This window comes from Acipenser ruthenus, chromosome 4, assembly GCF_902713425.1.
Source record: "Acipenser ruthenus chromosome 4, fAciRut3.2 maternal haplotype, whole genome shotgun sequence".
In the NCBI taxonomy this organism is placed as follows: domain Eukaryota; kingdom Metazoa; phylum Chordata; class Actinopteri; order Acipenseriformes; family Acipenseridae; genus Acipenser; species Acipenser ruthenus.
This window is the reverse complement of record NC_081192.1, coordinates 79,022,877-79,047,147: the sequence shown is the minus strand read 5'-3', so window position 1 is coordinate 79,047,147 and position 24,271 is coordinate 79,022,877. Positions and strand designations below refer to the sequence as shown.

Sequence of the window (24,271 nt, the reverse complement as noted above, 5' to 3'; positions counted from 1 at the left end):
CTCTTAATTAAGCTACCAGTATACAGTTGGAAAAAAAAACAAAAAACACTAGTCTTATAATTAACATTTTTCAATATCAATTATTATTTGTTATTATTATTTGTTTATTTAGCAGGTGCCATTATCCAAGGCAACTTACAGAGACTAGGGTGTGTGAACTATGCATCAGCTGCAGAGTCACTTACAACTACGTCTCACCCGAAAGACGGAGCACAAGGTTAAGTGACTTGCTCAGGGTCACACAATGAGTCAGTGGCTGAGGTGGGATTTGAACCGGGGACCTCCTGGTTACAAGCCCTTTTCTTTAACCACTGGACCACACAGCCTCCTCCTCAAATAAGCCCATGATGGTTGATTGAAAACAAAACAGGAGGCCACATAGGTTTTTTTGTTTTACTGAATACATACTGTACATTTCATTTGCAGTTCTAAAGATCATGTACAGCAAATGCTAATGTATCTCCTTGAAATCTCCTTTCTGGAATTGGAGTCAGACTTACAGTAGGACAGAAGTTAGGAGTAGGACAGAAGTTATGGAATAAATTGCATAGCCATGTAGTTCATGTGGAATCACTGGGGTACTTTTAAAATTCAGCTTGACAACATTTTGAGATTAACCAGCTACAAGGAACCGGATGAGCACTGGTGTGCCGAATGGCCTCCTTTTGTTTGTACATTTTGTTCTTACAACAAGTTATTTAAAGTTGCCTCTCCAGAAATAGCATGGCTTTTAAACTGAAGGGCAGGCCCACAAAGAGGACTGACAAAACATGTACATTTTATACATACATTTTTAAGGTTCATAGATCTTGGTAAATTTATTTTAATCCATCAAAGCATCATTTCTATTGCAATCACTAGCTGTGTTGCCTACAACCTGAATTGACAAACTGTGTGCTGAGATACAGGCACATGCTCTAGTTTTAACATACATATTTAGATTTCTGTTCGGAAAATTCCAACTTCCGACGCATATTTAGTTGTGATAACCACGTCTTTCAGATAATTGAAAAGGCATTTCAAAATAAAATAGCAGAGTTGGATTAAAAAGATATATCAGGTTTTTGGATAATCTCGATGAAGTATATTAAACAAACACAAGGATTACAGATTTAAAATGTGTTTTTTTATTAGCTAAAATGACCTTCTTTGTTAGGTGACTGGAAACATTTAAAACTACAGGTCAGAATGAATTATTTATAGTAATCAAGTTGAGAGTGTGTTTATAGTACTTGAGAGTGTGTTTATAGTACTCTACATTTCCACTGCAACCTGTCATGTCGTATTTCACTTTTCAAATTGATTACTTTTTTTTTCAACACAATATTTATTTTTTTAATTTTTATTATGTTTTCTGCTTAGAGATACATGTATAAAAACGTGTTATTCTATGACCCGAGGGACCTTACAATACTTCATGAAAGTTTTGTTGAAAAACATTGATGTTTGGACAAATTACAAGACATTGTTTTACCCAAGTGACTGCAATGACATAAACATTTATTCTCAGGGTCTTTATAAGCAATAACGGACACTACTCTTAATTTAATTTCCCAAAATAAATATTTATAAATAAAATAATAGTTAATTCCATTATTATCAGTAATAAGGAAAGAACGTACCTGATACATTTAGTTCATGAAATAGTATATGCTTATAGTATATGCTCATTTCTTGGTATTTTTAAATGTTGTAAAAACATATATATTAAAACACAAAACAGAATAAATGTTCTAATATAATTATAAGTCAAATGCATCAGATTTACAGTGTGTACTTTAATGGTAACGGGCTAGGGGGTAGGCATTAAAAAAGCCTTCAATTTTAACTGCAATGTTACTTTGAACTACTGAACAACCTGCAGGTGTTCTACAAGGTTCTTTATTGGCTCAGTACATTTTTTGAGGGGCAGCAGTGTGGAGTAGTGGTTAGAGCTCTGGACTCTTGACCCTGAGGGTCGTGGGTTCAATCCCCGGTGGAGGACACTGCTGTTGTACCCTTGAGCAAGGTACTTTACCTAGATTGCTCCAGTAAAAACCCAACTGTATAAATGTATAATTGTATGTAAAAATAATGTGATCTCTTGTAATAATTGTAAGTCCTGGATAAGGACGTCTGCTAAAAAGTAAGTAAATAAATAAATAAAAATAAATAAAGAAATGAGGGGCAGTGTATATGTATGGTCAATTGTAGTGCATAACAGAACGACTACCAATAGTGCTGTAATATGAATCTATGTCCTAGCATAACTTTCTCTTGTATGGAATTGCAGATGTTCAATCGCATAATTCAGTCTTTGCAAGGGAGGAAGGGGTGATGGGCCGGCATTAGCATTCATAGTAACATGAATAGGAGGAATGGGAGCTCTTTAAGAACAGGACACTCATGTGACAGATGTATGACACAATTATATTGGCACCTACAAAAATGGAAGCGTATGAGGTGCACTGTTATGAAACTGTATTTACATGGGCGAGTGGAATGTGCGGTGTCATGTCAGTTTGAGAGTTTTTCAGTGTCATACTGGATGAGCAACAGAATACAGTACTCAAAGAATAATAGTGTAGCATACCAGTTATTGCAAGACTGCAGACGGAAATGATCGCTGAATAGCCAACAGAGTTGAACTCAGGCACAAAATAAATCTAAGACGGGTAAACAGAAAACACTTATATAAAATAAAACAAACAAACAAATCTCGCTCATTGTAATTCTCTGCTGTTCCACAGTCGGATGCTCCCGCTGCATCACAAAAGTCGTCTCTGAGCTGCTAAAACCACCCCATTTTATAGCCCAGCATTTGTATAAACTTGCAACATTTTAAACAATGCATCCAATCATAATCCCGTCCAACACCACCCCCAAGTCTCGTTCTGTAACAGGTATCCCTCACGTGTACCAAGCAGGCAGCAAAAACGGTGTCACAAACATAAGCCTGAAGGAAAACAAACAGTAACACGGAACAATAGTCTATGCAACAATAGTTTAATATGCATTTTAATATAGCAGTTAAAGACAGCTCCACTAGTTCCAGGTATATATGTATGTCCTGTAGTTCTAGTGTTAAACAACCTAAATTAAAGACATAACTTTTTTTTACTATATATTCATACATGAACCTAAAAAGGCTGATATTACACGTTTCCCAATGTTATGACTTACTAAATGTTTACACTGCACAAACCTGTATCATGTCAAATTTTACACTAAGACTACATTCTTACATAGCTTTCTGTAATGATAAGTAATATTATTTTAGCTGTAATTACACAAGCTTCCTTCCCTCTTGAAAACCGCTCGTGACAGCACTTCACTTTGTAAGCCTTATGCACCTGCTACTACTTACAGCAACAGGAGGTTACAAATTACATTGTCAAGATCGCTTATAAAGTACTGAAGCACTGAAAGAAAAACGGAGTTTTTGTTTGCAAATTGTTTAATCATTTGAGATGCTTTGCCAAGCCTTTGCTGCAGCCATTTGAGTTCTTGTTTATTCTTGGGGTGTTCTGACTTCCCCAAATTCCTCTCTGAGATGAAGGGCTAGCTGTCCTGATTCTGAGCAGTCTGCATGTACAGCTAGTCCTTTTTTAGTCCCTTAAACTGGGGTGTTTAAAATTAATCAGACAGGCATCTATGCATGCAAACAACAATTACATGTGCTACTAAATGTAAGCACAATGCCTATGAAAAATCCAATAACGCAGAGTGAGAATAGCTGAATAGACCGTTTACAGGGCTCACTTCACAGGGGAGAAGGCCACCGAAAACGGGTCAGTGGGTCAAAGGGATTAAGCCAGAGAATGATCCCATCAAAGAAACTTGTCGCCAGCAGCACATCTTACTTTAGCGAGCAATTGGCTGATAGCACACTTGATCAAGTTGTGATCCCTGTAACAGGTTCACAATAAGAGCTCTGCATCCATCTCTTTTAAGAGAGACAGACAGCCATGTTATTTTTTTAGGTAGAAATCACTGATTCAGACAAGGTTTATAAATGGCTCTCATTAACGATCATTTCCCATTAGAGCGAATAAAAGCACTAAAAAGGCCACTTTGCTGTAGAGGAACCTTTGACCTGGATTCTTTTAGAAACAGATGAGGGCTAAATGTATTGTGACAGCACCTAATCACATTTACTGTAGCGGGGCCTGTGATGTGAAGGTGCATGAATCATGGGAACTGCACATGGAAGCAGGCTGCTCATCCCTCAAGACACTGGGGGGAGGGGGCTCAAAAACCAGTGTTATTGTATCGAACTCACGCTATAGTAAAGACAGCTTTAGTAGCAAGTGATTTTCAAACGAAATTTCTTAATAAAAACAATCTGTTAATGCTTTGAAACTGAGTCGATGAGGTCGTTAATGTATTCCTTGTTAAATAAATAAATAAACAAACTCAACATGATTAGAAGTAGCCACCGAACACTTGCAGTACTAAAGAACATTTTATATGCATACAGACGTGTGAAGATAAAAGTGTACGTTGTACATAAAGTGTGGGGGGAGTCTGACAACATTACAAATACGTCTAGGCAAAATCCATGTTTATGATCTCGATCACATTCCTATTGGATCTGTGTTTCCATGTAGTACACCTGTTCTTCGTTCTTGTGTGGATTAGACACGGGTGTAAAGCCAAGGACGCATTGCAAATCTGCAATCACCTAAGGAAACTTTATTGTAATATCTAATATGCCGTTTTCTATACCAAGTTGTAATTATTTACTTTTAGTTTTTTATTTGTATAATTCAAATACAATCTACAGTAGAGGTCAGCTGTCATATAATGTGCATATCTAGTTCAGATAGGCTACAGTTGATAATTTCTTGGTAGTAACATTACACTGAATGCAAATAATGGTATATCATTTTTGCAATACAACAAATGTTCTGTAAGGTTACAAATGGTTAAAACAAGTGAATAAATCTCATTCATGACCACAAGTATAGAAAAGGCTAAAATGTTTTCTTTACTACAAATATTGAATTATCTAGGCAGTCTGTAAGAAATGAACTCTTGTCCTGTACACTCTCTCTCTGTATTGTCGGCGTCACAGCCACGGTCTGTTAAATTTCTGTTTCAAAGTGAATTATATACTCTTTCCTTAATTAAAACCCTCCTTTTCCAAGAGCAAATTAAATCCTGATAAATGATGACAATTAACATGGATTTGCTTTTAAATTCCCACGCAAACAAAATAAATAGTCGCAAGAAGCAATGCTGGTTGAGATATTAACATTATTTCTTAAATCAACATAATTTTGGAAATCACATTAGCACGATTATTTAATATCGAAATCGGCATAACGACCGCTTGAAAATGCCAAAATCAATGCTACATACCAATTTGTCGATTAACACTGGAGTTATCATTTACAACCTTTAGAAAATCCTGCCCCGAGTGTACACACACACATGTAAACGCACACACACAACTACACATACAGTGTACTGTTGAAAAGCTTTTTCTTTATTTAAAAACACAAACAGAGACACTGGTACTGCTGGTAATTGGTTTCCTAAATACAAAAATCACTGACTCATTAGGGAGCATTCTTCTGTAATCATGTATGTTTCTAAGTGTTTGGTGGATACCTCTAATCAAGTTGAGAGTGTATTTGTCATGCACTCTTTGCTGTATCTGCTTTTGCTTTGGGGTCTGTCATACAAAGAGTGTAAGGGAAAGTACACGCTCAACTTGATTGGAAATACCCACACAATACTTACAAACATATTAGAAGTTATTAAATCTAAATAAAAAGATTAAACCCTGACATTAATGTACTTAATCTATTTATATATAACCTGTTAAGAGTTTAGAATGCTTTGTTATTGTCATTCTGAGATATACACTCTCAGCTAAATTATAAATGTAGATGCTGCTACTGCTGATTCACCATTGTGCTGCAAATTGAATGCTCCTAGTTACTACTTGCCACTCTAATCACGGCCTGCTCTTAATAAGTACCTCTCTGGTTCGTTGCCTGACCTAAGGTAAAAAAAAAAAAACACTCTGACCCATTTACTCATTCTACCTTGGCACTTGCAAAGCATGAAAAAGGTTGAATTGCATGTCAAACAGTAACTACTGTGAATGTCATTCTGCTGATAGAGCAATTTATTTTCTGTTCAGATTATTGAAAAAGCTGAAGCAACACTTTCCCAATAATAAACTGTAGAGGATATATATATACTTAACTATAAAAATCAGACATCAGCTAGTATATGTTAGTCTTTTGGTGTAGTTCTTTCTATAAAAATCTAGACAGCAATTAAGTCTTCACCATTTAAGATCAATGAAATATTACAGGTATCACCAATAGTAAATACATATATATAGATAGATAGATAGATAGTTTTGGTAAATGACAGAGAAGTAATGCATAGAAAACATGTGGTAAACCATGGTAAATGGTTATTCAAAGGTTGGGGCAACACTCAGACAGGTATGGTAGACTGAACATGGTAATGATTGACAGTTTGAGTTGAGCGAGTAATTTAGGACCAGGGTCTTACCCTCCGGGCCTCCCTCAATTGAGGTGAGAGTGACAGACGTCAACCAAGGCTGGGTGATGGAACACTGAGATGCTGCTACAAAGCAGGCAGAGGGAAGAAAGGGGGGCTGGTCTTTAATTATAAGCATTGGAAAACCATAATAAATTTGCACAATTAGAGTGAAAAATAACAAACAGTTATCATGGGCACATATTTTTTTAAACATATTTTTATTTTATTACTGAGTTCTGTATAATTTTTGTTCTGTATAGTTTTTCATGAATAAATTAATGTAGTTGTTTGTGGTACAATAAATTATGTAAATGTTGTTGGTTTCCAATTTTTTATTTGATTTAATTTATTTGATTTGATTTATCTATGTATTTATTTAATTAATGTCATGTGTTTTTCATTTTGATGTTTTCCTATAGACGCTTTTTTTCAGAAATATTAAAAATAAAATAGTATCACAAAAAACAGAGTGAAGTCACATTTTTCTATTCTTGTCTTTTACTGTGCATGTCAGTCTCATAATGAATTACACTGTTTGAAACTGACTGGTTTTCCAGGACAAAACAACAATGTTTTTACTTCTGAAAAACAAACAACAAACTATGAGTACAGTACAGTACCATTTTGGGAATAGCGTGCTATTGATGTGTCTGCCCGCTTAACATTACATTGGCGGTCTCCATCTGCTGACAGCTGATAATTAGCTTCTGTATCACTTTTAAAATTCTGCTGTTGACCTTTAAAGTACTTGGGGGTCTACATATCTACGATTGACAAATTCAGAGCTGCTCGTTTCACCAGTCTAGGTGTGTCACACTAGGAGGTTGCAGTACTTCCCAAAATGGAATACTTTGCCAGGGGATCATCAGAATGCTTATTCCGTGGCAAAATTTAAGAAATTGCCTATTTGTTCTCTCAAGCTTTTGGAGTTTGATTGTATTTATGTTTTTATTTTGTGTTTTTATTTTACTTTTATTGTTTGGTCTGGTTTTCATAGGCATTTTTACTTACTTGGCCGTGAAGCGCTTTGGGATGGCTCGCCATGAAAGGCGCTATATAAAAGTAATTCGATTGATTGGCACTTGATTGATCCTTTTATTTAAACTTGCAGATCTAGCTTGATCCCTGAACCTTGATTTTGTATTACTATGGGTCTAAGCACAATGCATTCTCCCTGGCTCTCTGCTTTGTATAAAGGCAGCCCATGTATTAAATGCATTAAAAAAAACACTGCAACACAGACTATACCAATTAACCAGCAGTACAGATAAGACAAAACCAGCCCTTTTTATAGATGCTAAAGTCAACTTTCTTGGCATGTCTGCTCTGCCACATCTTGTCTACTGATTTTACTCTGATCATAGTCGCAGAGGCTAGTTTTCCATGTGGATGGCTAAGGTTCTTCTTCAAATCCACTTTGATTCTCAACTTTGGTGGTCCGGTCACTTGGGTATCTAACGAGTACCTTGGTTAGATGCCCCAAACTGTATAAAGACAACTTTTATTTTTATGAAATGAGCCATTTTAGCTACTCAACATTCTAAAAGCACGAGGGAAAGAATAGGGATGCAGTGAACCATGAATTAAAATGTTAATTTGCGAATATTAAATAAATGCAGAGTTTCAGTATCTGAGTTTATCTGCAAGGAAAGTAGTATAATATTTAAAGAAAGGTGTGGCATAATATGGGAATATTACATTTACTTTGTATTTTACAGTTGAAAACACCATCAACCGGGCCCTCCACACACCCTGAGCTGACTGACTGTTTTCTTTAAATACCCTGCATCTGTCTCTAATTTACAATATCAGCCAGGTGCAGGTGATTTTTAAACAATAAAACAATTAAATGTCCTTATCCTTCTGGGAGGTGTAGTCCTGTGTTCTCCCCGGACTACACTTTCTTACAGTATGTGTGTATGTATGTATGTATGTATGTATGTGTGTATATATATATATATATATATATATATATATATATATATATATACCCGGATACTCTGATCTTTTTCGGGTAATGATTAAAAAAAAAAAAGAAAAAAAAAATTAACATAAATTAATGTTTTAAGTGCATGATACATATTTAAATAATATATAGCACACATACATTTAGTCACTTCAGATCTGTAGACTTGTGTAACCTTTTTCAGTACTGGAAACATAATAATAATAATAATAATAATAATAATAATAATAATAATAATAATAATAATAATAATCTGTTTGAATACAGTTATGTTAAATGTGCTTCATACATGAGATTCTTTGCGACATCTATTGGCCATATTCCGCTGTTGTTGTTAATGTAATGTTGTTCTTGTATTGATTCAGGGCGATGCAAGGGTTCCAATAATAGAAGTTTTATTTATTTTCTCAGTCAGAACACAGGGTAGTTTTCACAAAACAAAAGTATATGCAAGGAGTATATCTTAATGCTCTTTCTCTCGCTTTTCCGGTTTATCCCTTTTTGTCACATCCGTTTTTTCTTGTTCACCGGTCTGTTTTTGGCAAAAACAATAGTCCAAAACGAAGCTTAAAGGTGCAGTCCTCCAAATCTGAACTGATAAACGTACATATTTGAGTCTTACATTAACAAGGCATCCAAGCAAAACATTGTGAGTAATGATTTTCTCATCCTGATTTAATTTTGTACTTTGCACCTTACACATTTTAGTGCGTATGCTTTTTCTTATTAAATGTACTTCATTAAAAATAAAATACATTTTTCAGTCTGTTTTCTGGGGTACATCGCTCACAATACTTTAGTTTTTTGCTTATTTATTTTTAAATAAAGGCTACTGTGACAGAGTCGAGAAAGAATTTGAACTGTAAATCTCCCTCCCAACCAGAAAGGGCGCTGTGTAAGGTTGGTGGTATGCTTCCTTCTAGATGGGCAGCCTTGACGGTAGGCGGAAACCGGAAGGTGACCATATTAGGGGGAGCACGTAGTTGCACGTACCCAGAAGGAGAAACCATGGCGACGGGTTGATTGCAGGGAGGAGTTTTTGGGTACAAAGGGGAAGCAGCTACATCAGTACTCGCCCTTGCGCTGAAGCAGAAATACAGCTGGAGCTCGTGTTTTTGTTTTGTTGTTGGTTTTGTTGTGTTTTATAGAGGATTGAACGCCGGGAGCTGCAGTCACGGAACCAGCACCAAACCCTGGAGCACGTCCCTCACAGCACAGCACAGCATCGTACAGCACTACCCACGTACCACTATCCTGGGAGGACCAGAGCACCGTTTCGTGCATGGAGGATTGTGGTTGAGGAGTGTTTTGTTTTGTTTAATCAGGACTGTAACCTGCCGTGTTCCCCTATTGCTGGTAGAGAGGTGGCTGATTACTAGTATTATTATACTCTTTCTTTTCTTTTTTTTGGATCGAAATAAACACAGATATTTTGGGGAAATACTGTCTGGACATTGCATTGTTTTACTGCACCACTCACATCCTGTTCACAGCTACTTCTTTGATATTTTTGGTAAGAAACTATATCTGCACAATAACTGTAGATAAAGCATTCTGTATGGAAGCCACACTGTCATTATTATTAATGTATAATTAAGAGTTATCACTGACATACAGGATGTTATGTTTTCTTTCAGATTTAGTTCCTGAGAGTAGTTGCCGCAGTTATTATTATTGAGGTGTACTTGCTGCTAATGCAAAGGTTGTTTTAAATGTTGTCTTTATTACGCCGGCCAGAGACCCGCGCTTACAACGGTATTGTCATATTTGCTACATTTTCTTTAAATTCTCAAATTAATAATCGATACCCGGGTAGTAAAAAGAGACCTGGTTCGGGTTGGGTCATTGTGACAGAGACAGAATGATTCTTGGTGATAAATCTCTCTCCCGACCAGTGAGGACGCTGTGTAAAGGGAACAGAGTGCCCTGGACTGGATGACCAGACAATTCATTCCCAAGGTTAGAAGGAAGGCTGTCATTTAGAAAGGAGCTGTCGCCAGAGGCCAGCACAAACCCGGACTACACTGCACTTTGTTTCACGAATAACTGTATTTGCACCACGAGCACTTTAGCACTCACTGTGGACTTATGTTTGTGTTTTGTGTTACGTGTGGATGTATAAGATCAGGACTATTATTTCGGGACTAACCCGTGGATTAAAACAGTGCAATAAACACCGCGGTATTGCTTGTTTCTCATTGTTATTGTTTACTGCCGTTTTGTCATCAAATTATAAAAAATAAATAACATTGCACCTGGATTACCGTTGTCTGTCTGTTCATTGATCACTGCTGCATTCCTGCACCTGCACACTGTTAACCACTTTGCCAGTCATTTAAAACCAGACAGCTACCTGGGTTTTTGGGTACCTGTGCCAACCTCTAATTATATATATATATATATATATATATATATATGTATATATATATTTATTTTTATTATGTCCCAATCCTAAGATTCTACATGATGCAAAACTTTTGGCCACAGCTGTAAAATAACTGTTTATATTTCTGTGAACAGGATAGCTTTGTGGGGACATCAGACCCGGAAGAAACACAGTTTGATGAGTGACGGCGCTGCTGCGCAGATATATTGTAAAATAAATGATTTAAACAGACACTTTCCAAATGAAAACGGCACGGTGGCCAAAACAGACAAACAAAACAGACACGGAACACACAAGTATCACGCTGGTGTAAAACCAGCACGAATAGCAATTGTAATTATTAGTTATATTTCCTCTCTACCTCCCGACTCTCGTTCCGCCTCTGAACACACCAGATTAATCATTCATTTGGATCCCGGCACGTGAACTAATTTGTGCAATCCCCATGCCACATACAAATACACACTTTACTCTGTACGTGTGCAATCCCTGTGCCTAAATACAAATACACATTTTAAATCACCCATGCTACATAGCCTAATTTATACCCCGTGCACCAATACATACACACCACATAAAACACAAAATATGCACAGGGGAGGGGCACCCCGCCACAATTTCCTAAACTATTAACCTGCAATGCATGAACATTGGTGTGTAAACACATTTTTGGCTGACCCAAATCCCACATTCACTCAATACAACTATGAATAGATTCCCATCTATCAAAGCATCCTAATAAATGCTATTTAAATGTATTCCTCCCAGACTAACTTATACCATATTCATTTAGCAGATATGTGAAGCAATAGACAAAATCATACAGTACCAGCAGGGATCAGCAAGAATCAGCTTCTGCATAACTAATACCTTTGACTAATCAAATTCTAAAACCTACCTCTGTACAAAAATATCATGCATTTCTTTTAATTGCAAACTACTTGCATTTTTACGCAAGATGCTAATGCTAATGCTAGAGCTGTTTCTGCGCTTCCTAGCTGCCTTGCTACCAAGCTGTGGAGAATCAGGTAATGCACAATGGCTTGCTCGACTGCCAGACATGCAAAACGTAACCCTTCGCTGCTGTCCTACAAGCCAACCTTAGCTAGAAAGTGCTGTGATTTTTGTTAAGGAGAGCAGAACCGGCCTTACTTTCTTGTCGTCGTTGTCACTGCCTGGTCTTGTGTCCTTGCTGTGGCTGTCACTAGCAGTTACACTTTCCCCTGGTTGCCCATCCTGCTGTTCCTGCTGCTCACAGCCTCCAGACTCCGGAGAGTGGGGGATGGGCTCAGAGTGCTGAGAAACTCCCTCAACATCCAGCTCCATCTTCTAATTCACTACATTGCAAGACAAAAAGACCAGCAAATAATTCTCCTTGTTAACAGCATTACATTACAGACAGACAGGCAGACAGGCAGCATCGGCAAAGGAACTAACAGCAAATAAGATCCCTGTTTGTTTTTTCTCCTTTCAGTTTTCACATTTGCCCCTGTGCACGCTTGTGAAATGGCCTTCAGTCACCCCCTAAATAAATCCAATGCTAACTGAGCAGATCCCTAACGACTAAGATAAACTCTGCGAAAGTGTGCTACCTTGCTGGACAGCTTCTAAGACAGCCCTTCGACAAAGTTGCAGAGTCACAAAGTGAAATCTCAAAGACTGATATAGTGCACTGCAAGTAATGATAATCAGTTAAGTGGAAGATAAACCCTACCCCTCTCCACAAGCAAAGAAGAAGCATACAGGTGTTTTATTTACATGCTTAGTTACAGTATTTGTTTGTTGTTTTCTTTACCAGCAATTACTTTTCCTTGATATTAATATCCCATGTGCACCTGAGAGTCATACAAAAAAACAAAACAAGTGGGCATTTTAGCAAAGCTAAATATCTTTTGGCCTCGGTCTAGAGTTGAAGGTCAAAACATTACAATATTTCACACAGGGAAACAAAAGATACATGTGAAACCACACAGATAGCAGCGAGTTAGGCTAAAATACAGAGAAAATAAAAACAACTAAATATTACAGAACCGCTCTATAATGCAAGTGGTCCAGTCAGCGCTCCAGATAAGGTTTTGGGTCTGGGAGTAATTTACCCTTTAATTTTAACACTGAGACAAAAATGTATTTTCAGGGGATAAAATGCAACATTACCTTGAAGTCCTGAGTAATCTCGATAAATACTTGTGGTGAGGATGCCTGTAGGGTGACGTCAGACCAGGGAAATGAAACCAAAAACCAGGAATGGTGGGGCAAAATGGTGGGGCAATGCCGCTTTGACTAAACACACAAAACAAAATGGCACAAGGGCCAAAACAAACAGATAACGGAACTGGTGTAAACAAGTATATATATAATAGCAATTGCTTATCTTTGAATTTTAACTCAGACTCACACCTCACGTCTTTCGTCCTGCCTCTGACACTCTTCCACCTTGCAATGGTAAACGGTTGGTTTTATACTTTATAACCCGAGGGGTTAACAAGCTATCAATTATCCTATTAACCCCTCGGCCAGTGTTTTGCACGAGTTTAAATATAAATGCGTGACTGTCTGCTAACCCAATAGTCAGAAGCTGATCAGTCACACATTCACGAGAGCAGGCTACACATACAAAATACGAACGCAACCAATAATAGTAATCTCGGACAGCTTTTCATCCACCCTGCAAACAATAAAAATATGGCTTTTTCGATGTCACATAATACATAAATCATCATCATCATCATCATCATCATCATCATCATCATAATAATAATAATAATAATAATACACTGAAAATAACAGTAATACATAAAAAAGGGGCGGGCTCAGCTGCTGACTCATTGTGTGTGACCCTGAGCAAGTCACTTAACCTCCTTGTGCTCCATCATTCGGATGAGATGTAAAACCAAGGTCCTATTGTAAGTGACTCTGCAGCAGCCGTTGTCATGCATAGTTCTCTGCATAGTCCTGAGACACGACTGCTGCTGGAGCGCAGGAGTGGTGACTGAACCTAAACCAGGTAATAGCTCAGACAAGGGGTGGTATTCTCCAGACCTTCTGAGTTGTGGATATCTATCTAAAAGGTTGTAGGACGTCCTGATTCGGATCCTATGATCACCCTGTATAGATTAGAGCCTGACCCTGCTCACAAGCATAGGCATTGAGGATGCAGAAGAATTTGAAACGCAAGATAGACCTCTGTATAGTGTGTGACACTTCTATGACATTTTCAAAAGTAGAGAAAACAAATAATAACACCTTAACTTAGATCAAAGGGGTGATTAACTTGATTAAGGAAGTAGCAAATGTTAAACAGACTCGTAAAGCGCAATTAAAACTATTGTGGGCACAGAAAACACCCTAAAAATACAAATCCTTGAGGCAGGAAGATATGATATTTACTAGAGAACAAAGAATACACAGTGTGAAGTGTAATTACAGTACATTTGTTTTCTTGCCTGTATAAGTAAAAGGGTCAGAGAGCTAGTTAGAGTCATCCAAACCTCCAGACCCTGGTGCTGCTGCTCGGTGAACCAGACAACCCCTTGACTCCCAATGGCAGGGTAAATGTGCAGCTAGTATGTAAACATTGTTTTAAAAGCTAGTTGAACTACTTTAATTAGTATAGAGTTAAAGTTTGCAAAGTGTGTGTTAATCTGTATTATTTGGAACCAATGAATTCTGGCTAAATTCTGTTGAACTAACTGTATGTCAATCATAAGTCATTTGAATCGTGATTTTACTTTATAAGAACATAAGAAAGTTTACAAACGAGAGGAGGCCATTCAGCCCATCTTGCTCGTTTGGTTGTTAGTAGCTTATTGATCCCAGAATCTCATCAAGCAGCTTCTTGAAGGACCCCAGGGTGTCAGCTTCAACAACATTACTGGGGAGTTGGTTCCAGACCCTCACAATTCTGTGTAAAAAAGTGCCTCCTATTTTCTGTTCTGAATGCCCCTTTATCTAATCTCCATTTGTGACCCCTGGTCCTTAATTAATAATATTAATAATTGTTGTGTTTAGGAGATTAAATGTTGCAGGAGTACGACATAATAAATAAACATTGTCAATTAAACCATAATCTGTACACGTTGGTAACTCCATGGGTGAAAGTAGCCAATGATTATTTTGACTCCTGGGGCAAAACCAATCTTTAGGCTGGGGATCTGGGGGCCACTTAGGCCTCCCAACGCTCTGGGGTTTTATATGCTCTCAGATGCATTCTGAGCCATTTTGGACCACTTTCAGAAAAAACATTTGAACTTGACTTTGTAGAAAAAGAAATTCACATGAGGCTAGTTACAAACATAGTTTTTGAAATCCAATGTTTGCTCCAGGACTTACTGATTGAGGGCCAATTTGGCCCCCTACCAAAATTTTTGTCAGGGGGTCAATATGTTTTATTATTAAGAATTCAACACAGCCACAGTATTTTTATACATGGCAACAGTGTTTACTGACCTTTGTTTCTAATGAACAACAAAAAATAAAAATTTAAAAACAAAGTTTTCACTTAGTCAGTATGAATTAGGTCTTTGAAATTACCTTGTAGAAACACAAGTCACTTTTTTTGCAGCTGTTGTGCACAAGATTCTTTTCTTTTGATTTGTGATCTTTGCCCGGGCCTTCCCATAATCAAACTCCTTCCAGTGAGGTCCCTCAACTCTTATGACAAGGATGCAGTCTGTCACTTGACAGTCTATTCTGGAGGGCTGTCTTCCACACTCTTTGAACCCTGAAGCCCCTCTCCAACAAGACTTAAATGTTTTTTAAACACACACACATATTTCCAAATTACATTATAAATCTCCATTGTAAAAATGATGTACAATAAATAAAAACAAAGATAAAGTTACAATGTGTTTATCTTCTATATGCTCCAAAAGGATTGTTAATATGTGAAGAAACTCTATTAGAAAAATAATTAGTGTTAGTTAAAATAAATAAATAAATAAATAAATAAATAAATAAATAAATAAAATGTCATGCATTATAGCCTGAAAAATTACATATTGACATGCATTATTCATATAAAAGTAAACATGAAGTTTTAAAAATGTAGTGTTGTTAAAAAGGAGCTGGAGCTGTGGTTTTTGTTTCATGACTTTTATTGCACTTTAACAGTAAGTATACACTTCAACTAAACAACAAATAGTATGCATTTCTCACATTGTCTCACTCTGTCACTCTCTCTCCAGTTCAAAACTAATCGAGCACCACTTGACAGTTCAGGCATAGCTAATCAGGCAGGCATGACTGTTTTGGTCTATCAGATAGATACGTTTACAATATCTCTTACTGTGTATCATTACCCGGTGGAGCATTTTCAAGAACAGCATTTCGTTCCGAGGTATATTCATTTGGACACCCGACTGTGAATGTTGTTGTTTTCTTTTTGTTTTTTTTGTTTGTTTTTTTAGAAACACAAACTTGGCGACACATGTTGTTTCTGTCCTCATCAAGTCGTGTTTCCGCAGCCATTCACGTTGAAAATGGCGCTTGCATTAATCACAGTACAAGACATTTTACTGCTTTGGAAGTGCGGCTGGGATATCTTAATAGCAGCGCTCCGGTGTCATAAACCGGACGCATGTTGAGAGATGTTCGCTGATCTAGTTTATTTTTAGATCAGTAATATGAATGGACCTGGGAGAAGCCATTTTGATGGAATTCCATCTACAGACAGAACACTTTCACCCATGTAACCCTTTTTCATGAAGTGACCCATTTGTAAATTGTAGAATTTACCATAGAATACTTAAGTATATGGAAATGGTAGTATTTCTTATAACAACAGAAACATTATAAAGGACTTGCAAGAAAACTATTATACTAATCAGAGTTAAGAAATGTGTATTACCCCTTTAAGCTTTTAAAAAAAAAAAAAAAAGTTGACCTTTAAACAAAATAAAGCCCAATCTTTGTTACTTTACCTCACCTGTGACCTTTCCACAAAATTTTCAGAGTTTTGTCTATACACCAGACACAGCATAAGTGCTTGCATGTAAGGCTGTTTTAGTAGAATAGAGGGAAGAGACTGAAGAACGGGAAAGACCTTTTTAAAACCATGTAGAAAAAATGTGTAAATGTGTGAAAACACCAAATGTTAATTTAATTTACGAACTTTTAAGTGTATGCAATTTTATATTTCTATTTTGAAAGCCTAGTAAGTCTAGAAATCAAGGAATTGGCTACAGAACAATATTTCTTTTGACATTTTCAGTTTATCAAAAATGGTGTAATATCTCCGATTTTGCAAGAGTGCCAGTCGAGCAGGCCTCTTGATTCTTATCCCTGGAAGAAAAAACTGGCCTGCACTGCAGAGAAGACCAGGATACCGGACTACTCTGATTCCAGCCTTGAAGTCCTTTTCACTACCACTCTGTTGTGATGTCTCACAAATGCCTCACCCTCAACCACTATATCTGCATCTGTGGGACATATTGGCAAATATATTTGAAAATATAACCACAATTTTGAAAACATAACCACAATTTAACAAGTATATTTTTGCATTATTATACAAGGCATAGGGCAGCACTGAATGCCAGACAGAGACCGCTATATATAAAATGAACAGGAAAACTCCTAACCACTTAGAATGATTGCAAATAGCATAACAAGGTAAGTGTACAGCAGATATAAATAAAATGCAAGATCTCGTAGGAGCTCCATACCAACAGTTTATAACAATAATCCTTTTCTGAGTAAAGGATAAACTATGGATATGCAGGGAAGGTGCCCTAAAACTTTAATCTCCAATTTGAGTCCAACATTTGGCTTAACTTTGTATCATACATCATTATTCTTCTAAATATGAATGCTACACAAAGAAACACATTCATAATATGCAAGGTTTTCAGTTCATGGCTGCTGATGATTTACTGTTACTTTACTGTTACTTTATGTATCAGACTAGTGGCTAGCACACGCCATAGACGAGGAGCCAAAATAATAATTTTATGTCAAGAATTAATTAAGAACTGCACAGTGAGAAATGCAGAAGTTGGACAAAAACTCGAAACATCTGTAATAGTTAACATATAAAATGGTATAATCTCTGACTATGAATTCAGTAACAATAACATATCTGCGTTTCCTATTGCTTGTCATATTCAGATCATGATGGACAAGACAGCAGATGTAACAGATTTCACTGAAAGTAAGTGGTTGTGTCTGGGGTTTCCTTATCAAAGACTGCACAAACAACTGATGTTTCACAATGAACAGACACAAAAGTTTTGAACTGCCCTTAAGATCAACTTGCAGACCTTTCACATCAAAGTATTGTATAATTGACAGTGCTGTGGCACATATTTCTATTATATTGTGGAAACCCTGTACTGTATTTCACCCAGTTCTATAAACATGAAGGTGTAACTGATTCTTTAAATTTGCCGTTCAGTTACAATTATGGCATTTATCTTTATTGAATGTACTTTTCAATCAATTGTTGATACACTTTAAAAAGATTTAAATAAAACTGAAAATCAATTTTAACACTAGAGAAGCATGACATTTTAAAAACCATTAAAAGAAAAAGCTTTATATTCGTGTCCACAGATGGATATCCGAGACTTCACAAATCCCACACTATGCTGGGTGACAAACTTAAAAACTACTGCTTTTTTTAAACATGAGTAAATGATATCATGTAATATTCCAATTGTTGTTTTGTAAAATTACACATATAACAGTTACTTTATAATCCTAGTGTTACACAAAAGTTACTTTATTATATAAACAATATTGTTGTTTACCTGCACTTTCTTTGCTAGAACTTCTGCACAAAAAGGATCTTAGAAGCCCTCAAACAGTAATACCTAATTATATAATAAACATGCTTAATGTGTTCAAAAAAAAAAAAAAGTGAAGTACTGTATCTTTAGATAAGAAATCATGTTAATATAGATGATGTTGGTCTAAAATTACTCAAATACAGGTTGTGCTGCAAATCAATATTTTTCCTGCAAAACTTAATCGGCAAACAAAGTATTAAATGGACCTAAAGAACGATTTAAAGCTGCCAAAGCGTTCAAAAACTGAACCCTAGACCTTCGTGACACATTTTTAATGGACTGGTAGCGTTATTCTCCAGTCTACTGTAGTAGATGTTAATACTGTTCTGATTAATTTATGAAACATCAAAAGCAGTTTCGGAAAAAAACTACATAAATCCATACAATTAATCTGATAACTATTAAGAGTAAATTAATTTGGGTCATTAAAATAATATGCATACATTCAGACATTTACTTTACTGTACACTGTACTTAAAATGAAGAAAAAATGAACAATATGAAAATAACGGTAAAACTATACCTTGGTCTTCAGCGTTCCAGCTATAACACAGTCCCCAACATAGTAAATAAAGATGATAAACGTGACGATTTTGAATAATTATTACACTACGTTCGTTTTTGTTATTTATGTTTTTACTGCTACAAAGGTCCTATGAAGTTATCCTTCAGGGTAGGCTCTGTACTGCCGCTGCCGCTGACGACACAACGCACAGCTCAACACAAACTCTGCCGGTGTCATTTGAATGCGTGATCTCATTTCAATGCCAAACCCGACTCCTCCCACACTTTACCCAAACTCTGTTAAACACAGGGTCCCTTATTCGGAGGCAGAGGCAAGAGAGTGGCTGGCTCGCTGTCATTTCTGTTGTTTTAATGTGATGGTGAGATTGCGATCTTATTTTTAATGAAATGCGTGTGCTTTCCACTTTTCATCCTTAAAATAAAATGTTACTGTGTAATACTGTTACCAAAGACATTTTCTTAGCAACCCCCCAATAACATTTACCACTTTTCGGACGTTTCGCACTAGAAGTGCTTCGGGTCGATGGAAAAAGCACAGCAGAGTCGGGGTTAACATTGAAATACAGTATACAATGTACAACAGTTCCTGGCATTAACACTTTTGAAAACAAATAATAAATATGCAGATTTTGCACAAGAGCAATCACAATAAAGTATTGGAAAAGCTAGATACAGTAGTGTTGACGCCTGCAAGCGTTATGTTGTTGTTTTTAATGGTCTGTTAACTTTTTTATTTTTTTTATTTTCATTTGGGAATAAAAAAAAAATATTCCAAATACAGGGTCATGGCTGATAATTGCACTACCACTTTGCTTCGGTAAAAAGTTCAGCAAGGCTTTCCCTGTATGTATCAAATCACTTGCACTGCCTTTGATAACCGTCCCATTCAGAACTACATTATTCTAGCATTTGATCCCCTTCCTGTGAATGGACTGTCCCTGCAGTTAATGTGAAAATCTTCCAAGAATTATATAATCTAAGATCTTCCTTAAACACAAAAAGACAACTGTATACCATGTAATTATTTAAATGTAAATACGTATTTCATTTTTACTGTAGTTACTCAAGCCGCTGTTTTTGTAGTGTATACTGTATAAAATGCTCGTTCTCCATTACTGTAACGATAAACCAGTTACACCTGCTTGTACAAATACAACCATATTGAGGCCTTATTGTTTATTCCTTAACTAGTAAAGGGTAATTATTTTCCAGACCAAGACAGGTAATTACTGGACATCAGCCCAGTTTGACTCTCTGGTGGGAGTCAGTATACAGTAATACTGCATCTAAAATGGAGTCCAAGGCATTTTGGCAATATGAATAATGTTGACTTCAAAACCCTGATACAATCAATTTGTTTGCTTCCAGTATTCTTGGTTATTTCAGTTATTTTCTTTAAGACATTTTGCTAGTTTTTACTGCACTTTTTTGCAAGGTGTTTAAGTTAATGTTTTTTGTATGATGATTTCATTGGTGGCACGTGTGTTTTGTGCAGAAGAATTAATACTTTAATAGAATTTTTGGGGGGAAATTTTCCATAATTGTTACTTACAATATTTTTACTATGATTCCCAAAACTTAATGGAAACAGTATTTTTCCCTGCCCCCAATTGCCTTCGAACTTTTCCATTGTTACTACAGTAATTACTACAACCTTTACATGACAGATAAAGCAATGCTTCAAGTGATGAAAATATAGTAATAAAAATGTGTGATTAGTTCTGATATTAAACATTTCTAAATGAATAAATAATTACAGGCAATATGTCAAACAAATACTTTATTGAACATGTGTCTATAAACATTAAGCATGTTTTCCAAAGCCTATTTATAATGTTTATTTCCAAAGTTTTCAACACACTTAATACATGACCTAGCCATGTTGAAATAAAACAAAATGTCAGACTTAAAAGAATGCTGTAAACAGTAACTCCAAATGTTGTTTTTTCATATTCAAGTTTCTACAGCAAAATGTATTATTTTAGCCATATTGCTAAAACTAACATATCAATAAAAATAACAAGTAGGTCCTGTTCATAAAGACCTTTTTGTCAGTTATGGTGAACACTGTAACTGCCTTGAATGTTCACTATTGTCACATTTTTCAGTAAATACTAAGTGAAAGCTTTGTAAATATGGTCGTATATTTCAAATAAGTATTTTTTTTTTTTTTATCAAAGTTCTGACTAAAAAGACACATGCAGTATAAAGTTGTATTTTACAAAAACATTGATTTATCTAAATTCTGCCAGAAGTATCTGGTCAAACTTAGTCTGTTGTTTCCTCCATGCAGGTCTCTATCTTAAATGTTATTCCATCTATAATAAGATCACCCTTCTCTTCAAGTGTTTCTTCAGCAACCATCTTTTAAATATCTGAAAAAAGGGTTAAACTGCTGATTTCTAGCCATTCAAAAGCCTTCATGTTGGATGCCAAGCCATCTATTCCTATAGTGTAAAACAATGTAAAGCATAAGTAGCAGGGTTGCGAAAAATACAGCGTTACACGCCCCAACGTGTTGCTACAACTGTTTAAATAACGTACCTGTCATTTTTCTTTTCATTGTTAACATCCTGACAACTTTTTACACTTATAACTTTAAAGTCTGTTTCAACCTTTCAAAATGTCTGCTCTAGTGCACTGATAGTGTCAGGATTATTGCCCAGTCAAACAGGTAACACAGCACTAACGATCCATGATGTGGTACGGAACAGAAAAGCCTGAGCACTTGTTATGTTTATTTTTTTTATTGCTCTTTCTGCAGTGATTTAGAGAACATATCTCAAACCCCAGTGCACTAGAGCGGATATTTTGGAAAGAGCTTTGAAACAGACTTTTAAGTTATAAGTGTAAAAAGTTGTCAAGAGGTTAACAATGAAAAGAACTGACAGGTACATTATTTATTTACAACACGTGGAGACGTATAACGCTATATTTTTTGGAACTTCACTACTTACTCTATTTCTTTTCAGAAATACAAATACCTTGTTAGTTTGCCCCTCTTCTATTTCAGAGTTGTTCTGTGCTGACTGACAGTCTGCGTTTCCTTTCCCTGTAAACTGCCTAATCATCTCTTCCAGGTCTGTCATTAATGTTTTAGCCTGAGACAGCACTGACAGAAAATAATCCAATGTCATAATCTACTTTTAACTACTTTTGTGTATACAGCACAGCCCCGTGCATCAGAAAGTCTAGGGGGACAACAAAAACTGTCGGTTTAAAAGGGTTTAGATTATGTGAGGGAACAAGTCAATCTAGCATGAGCTACCAATTGTACATTGGAGCAATGTTAAGCAAAGCAATGTATGAATCTTTATTAAAGATTCCAAACATAACAATACTGTAAATAGAATAGGTACAGTACAAAGAAAAACAATTTTACGTTACTGTAACAATTCCAAACAAAACAATACACTGTTGTAAACTGAACATAGTAAACTGTACTGTCACAGAAAAAAAAAAAAACTTTAGCAACGCAAAGTACTATATTACAATTATGAACAAAGAAAAAAATCCTTAATGCCCTTCTGCTTATTTTTTTTTTTTTTTTTTTAGATGGCTTTTTTCATGGCTTCTCCCCACAGCTATCACAGTAGAAGCAGATGTAGCGGGTCTGTCTCAGGCTGGTTTTCCATCCGTCGCATCCACCGTTCAAACGACTCTACAGCTTCAGCATCTGTTGGCTTGTTATTGTCTTCATCCTCGTTGCTGCTATTTTCCTGGTTTGCTTGTCCATGATACAATTTTAACTATCTCTGTGTCTGACAGTTCTTTGTTTCCTGGGTCCTCAGAGTCTTGTTGCCAGGCCTCGATGTCAATTTCAGCCTGTTGGGCTATTCGGTTTAGGTCCTCTTCCACTTGCTGTACCTGGTTATTCTCAGCAGAAGGGGTGTCTATAAAATCATCTGTTTTAGAAGCGTTGCTTTGGCCCAGCATTTAGAAATTGTTTCTGCGCAGAATTTCTCTTCAGCTTTCAGCCAGCATGTAAATGGCATCCTTACAGGTTAGCCCTTTTATTATTGCGCATAGGTCTGTCAGTTTGTTTTCTTCATCAATAACTTGTGTAGGTAGTTTGCTCCTGTACAGCCTTTTGATGGTTGCGAGGATCCCTTGATCCACAGGCTGGATTTTTGCTGTAGTGTTAGCGGGAAGGAACTCACAGTGAATTCACCTGTCTGTAGTTGTAATTTTTTTGGTGCTTGGATGGGCACTTGTATTGTCTAGTAGGACAGCACGAATCAGGAGACCATAGGGTAACAGGTGAGATTTAACACTAAGCACAAAACAAGGAAAAAAAAAAAAACAGTCTTTAAAGATTTCAGTGTTCACCCAAGCATTTCGCTGTGCCCAATACAATGCAGGCAGATTGTTCATATTTACATGCTTGAAGCACCGGGGCTTCGGTGATTTGCCAATCACTAGCAGGGGTAGTTTGTGGCTTTCAGTGGCATTGCTACATGCCAGCACAGTCAGTCTCTCCTTATTTTTCTTAAATTCAGGGGCATGCGTTTCAGACCCTGCGGCAAGTTTTCTCCAGGAGCAGTTTCCACTAGTGTTTAAAACGGTCCACCTTCGCTTGCTGCAATGCCTGGGCCACCACCCATTTGCTTGTTGAATTGCCTTGCTTTCTCCTTTAAAATTGTGCCAGAGAGGGGAATGCCCCTTAGTTCGATTTTGAAGTAGCCACATTTAGATTGCTTTGTCAAGGTTTTCATCCCTGCATGTATGCATTGTTTTGCGAGACAATGCCTTCACATCGCCTTCCATTGATGCAACAAAATCTCTTATTTTTTTCTTTTGCACAGCATCGCAAACTGTAGCATTGCCAATTCCAAAACATCGGGCAACATCCACAATCTTTTCTCCAGCATCCACAGAGTTTCTGCAATATGTCTAGCACAGTTCTCTTTCCCTTAGCCATGCTGTTTTATTGCCCACAAAAAGACGTAGCACTACACTGTACACATGCCACTAGCTCATGTGGCAAAAAGCTACTTAATCAGACAGCTCCGGGGACATTCAGCTTTCGGATAACTAAGGATTTTGCGTTTCTGGGGTTTGGATAAACAGGGTTATACTGTATATACAGTACTCTATTATTCC

The 24,271-nt window shown here is 36.6% G+C and overlaps 1 protein-coding gene across 2 annotated transcripts in view; it reads right to left on the bottom strand.

Annotated features, from left to right (window-relative positions):
* LOC117962749 (RNA-binding motif, single-stranded-interacting protein 3) overlaps window positions 1-19,350 on the bottom strand; it is a 379,650-nt gene extending 360,300 nt beyond the window's left edge. The window contains exons 1-2 of one of the 2 annotated variants that reach the window (XM_059022898.1): window positions 19,167-19,350; window positions 12,012-12,196 (exon numbers count right to left, since the gene is read on the bottom strand). In XM_059022898.1, coding sequence (XP_058878881.1) covers window positions 12,012-12,185 — 174 coding nt within the window. In that variant the 5' untranslated portion in view covers window positions 12,186-12,196; window positions 19,167-19,350. The remainder of the gene's footprint in view (window positions 1-12,011; window positions 12,197-19,166) is intronic. The other variant, XM_059022899.1, reaches the window with a different exon arrangement.
* Between the last annotated feature and the right edge of the window lie 4,921 nt (window positions 19,351-24,271).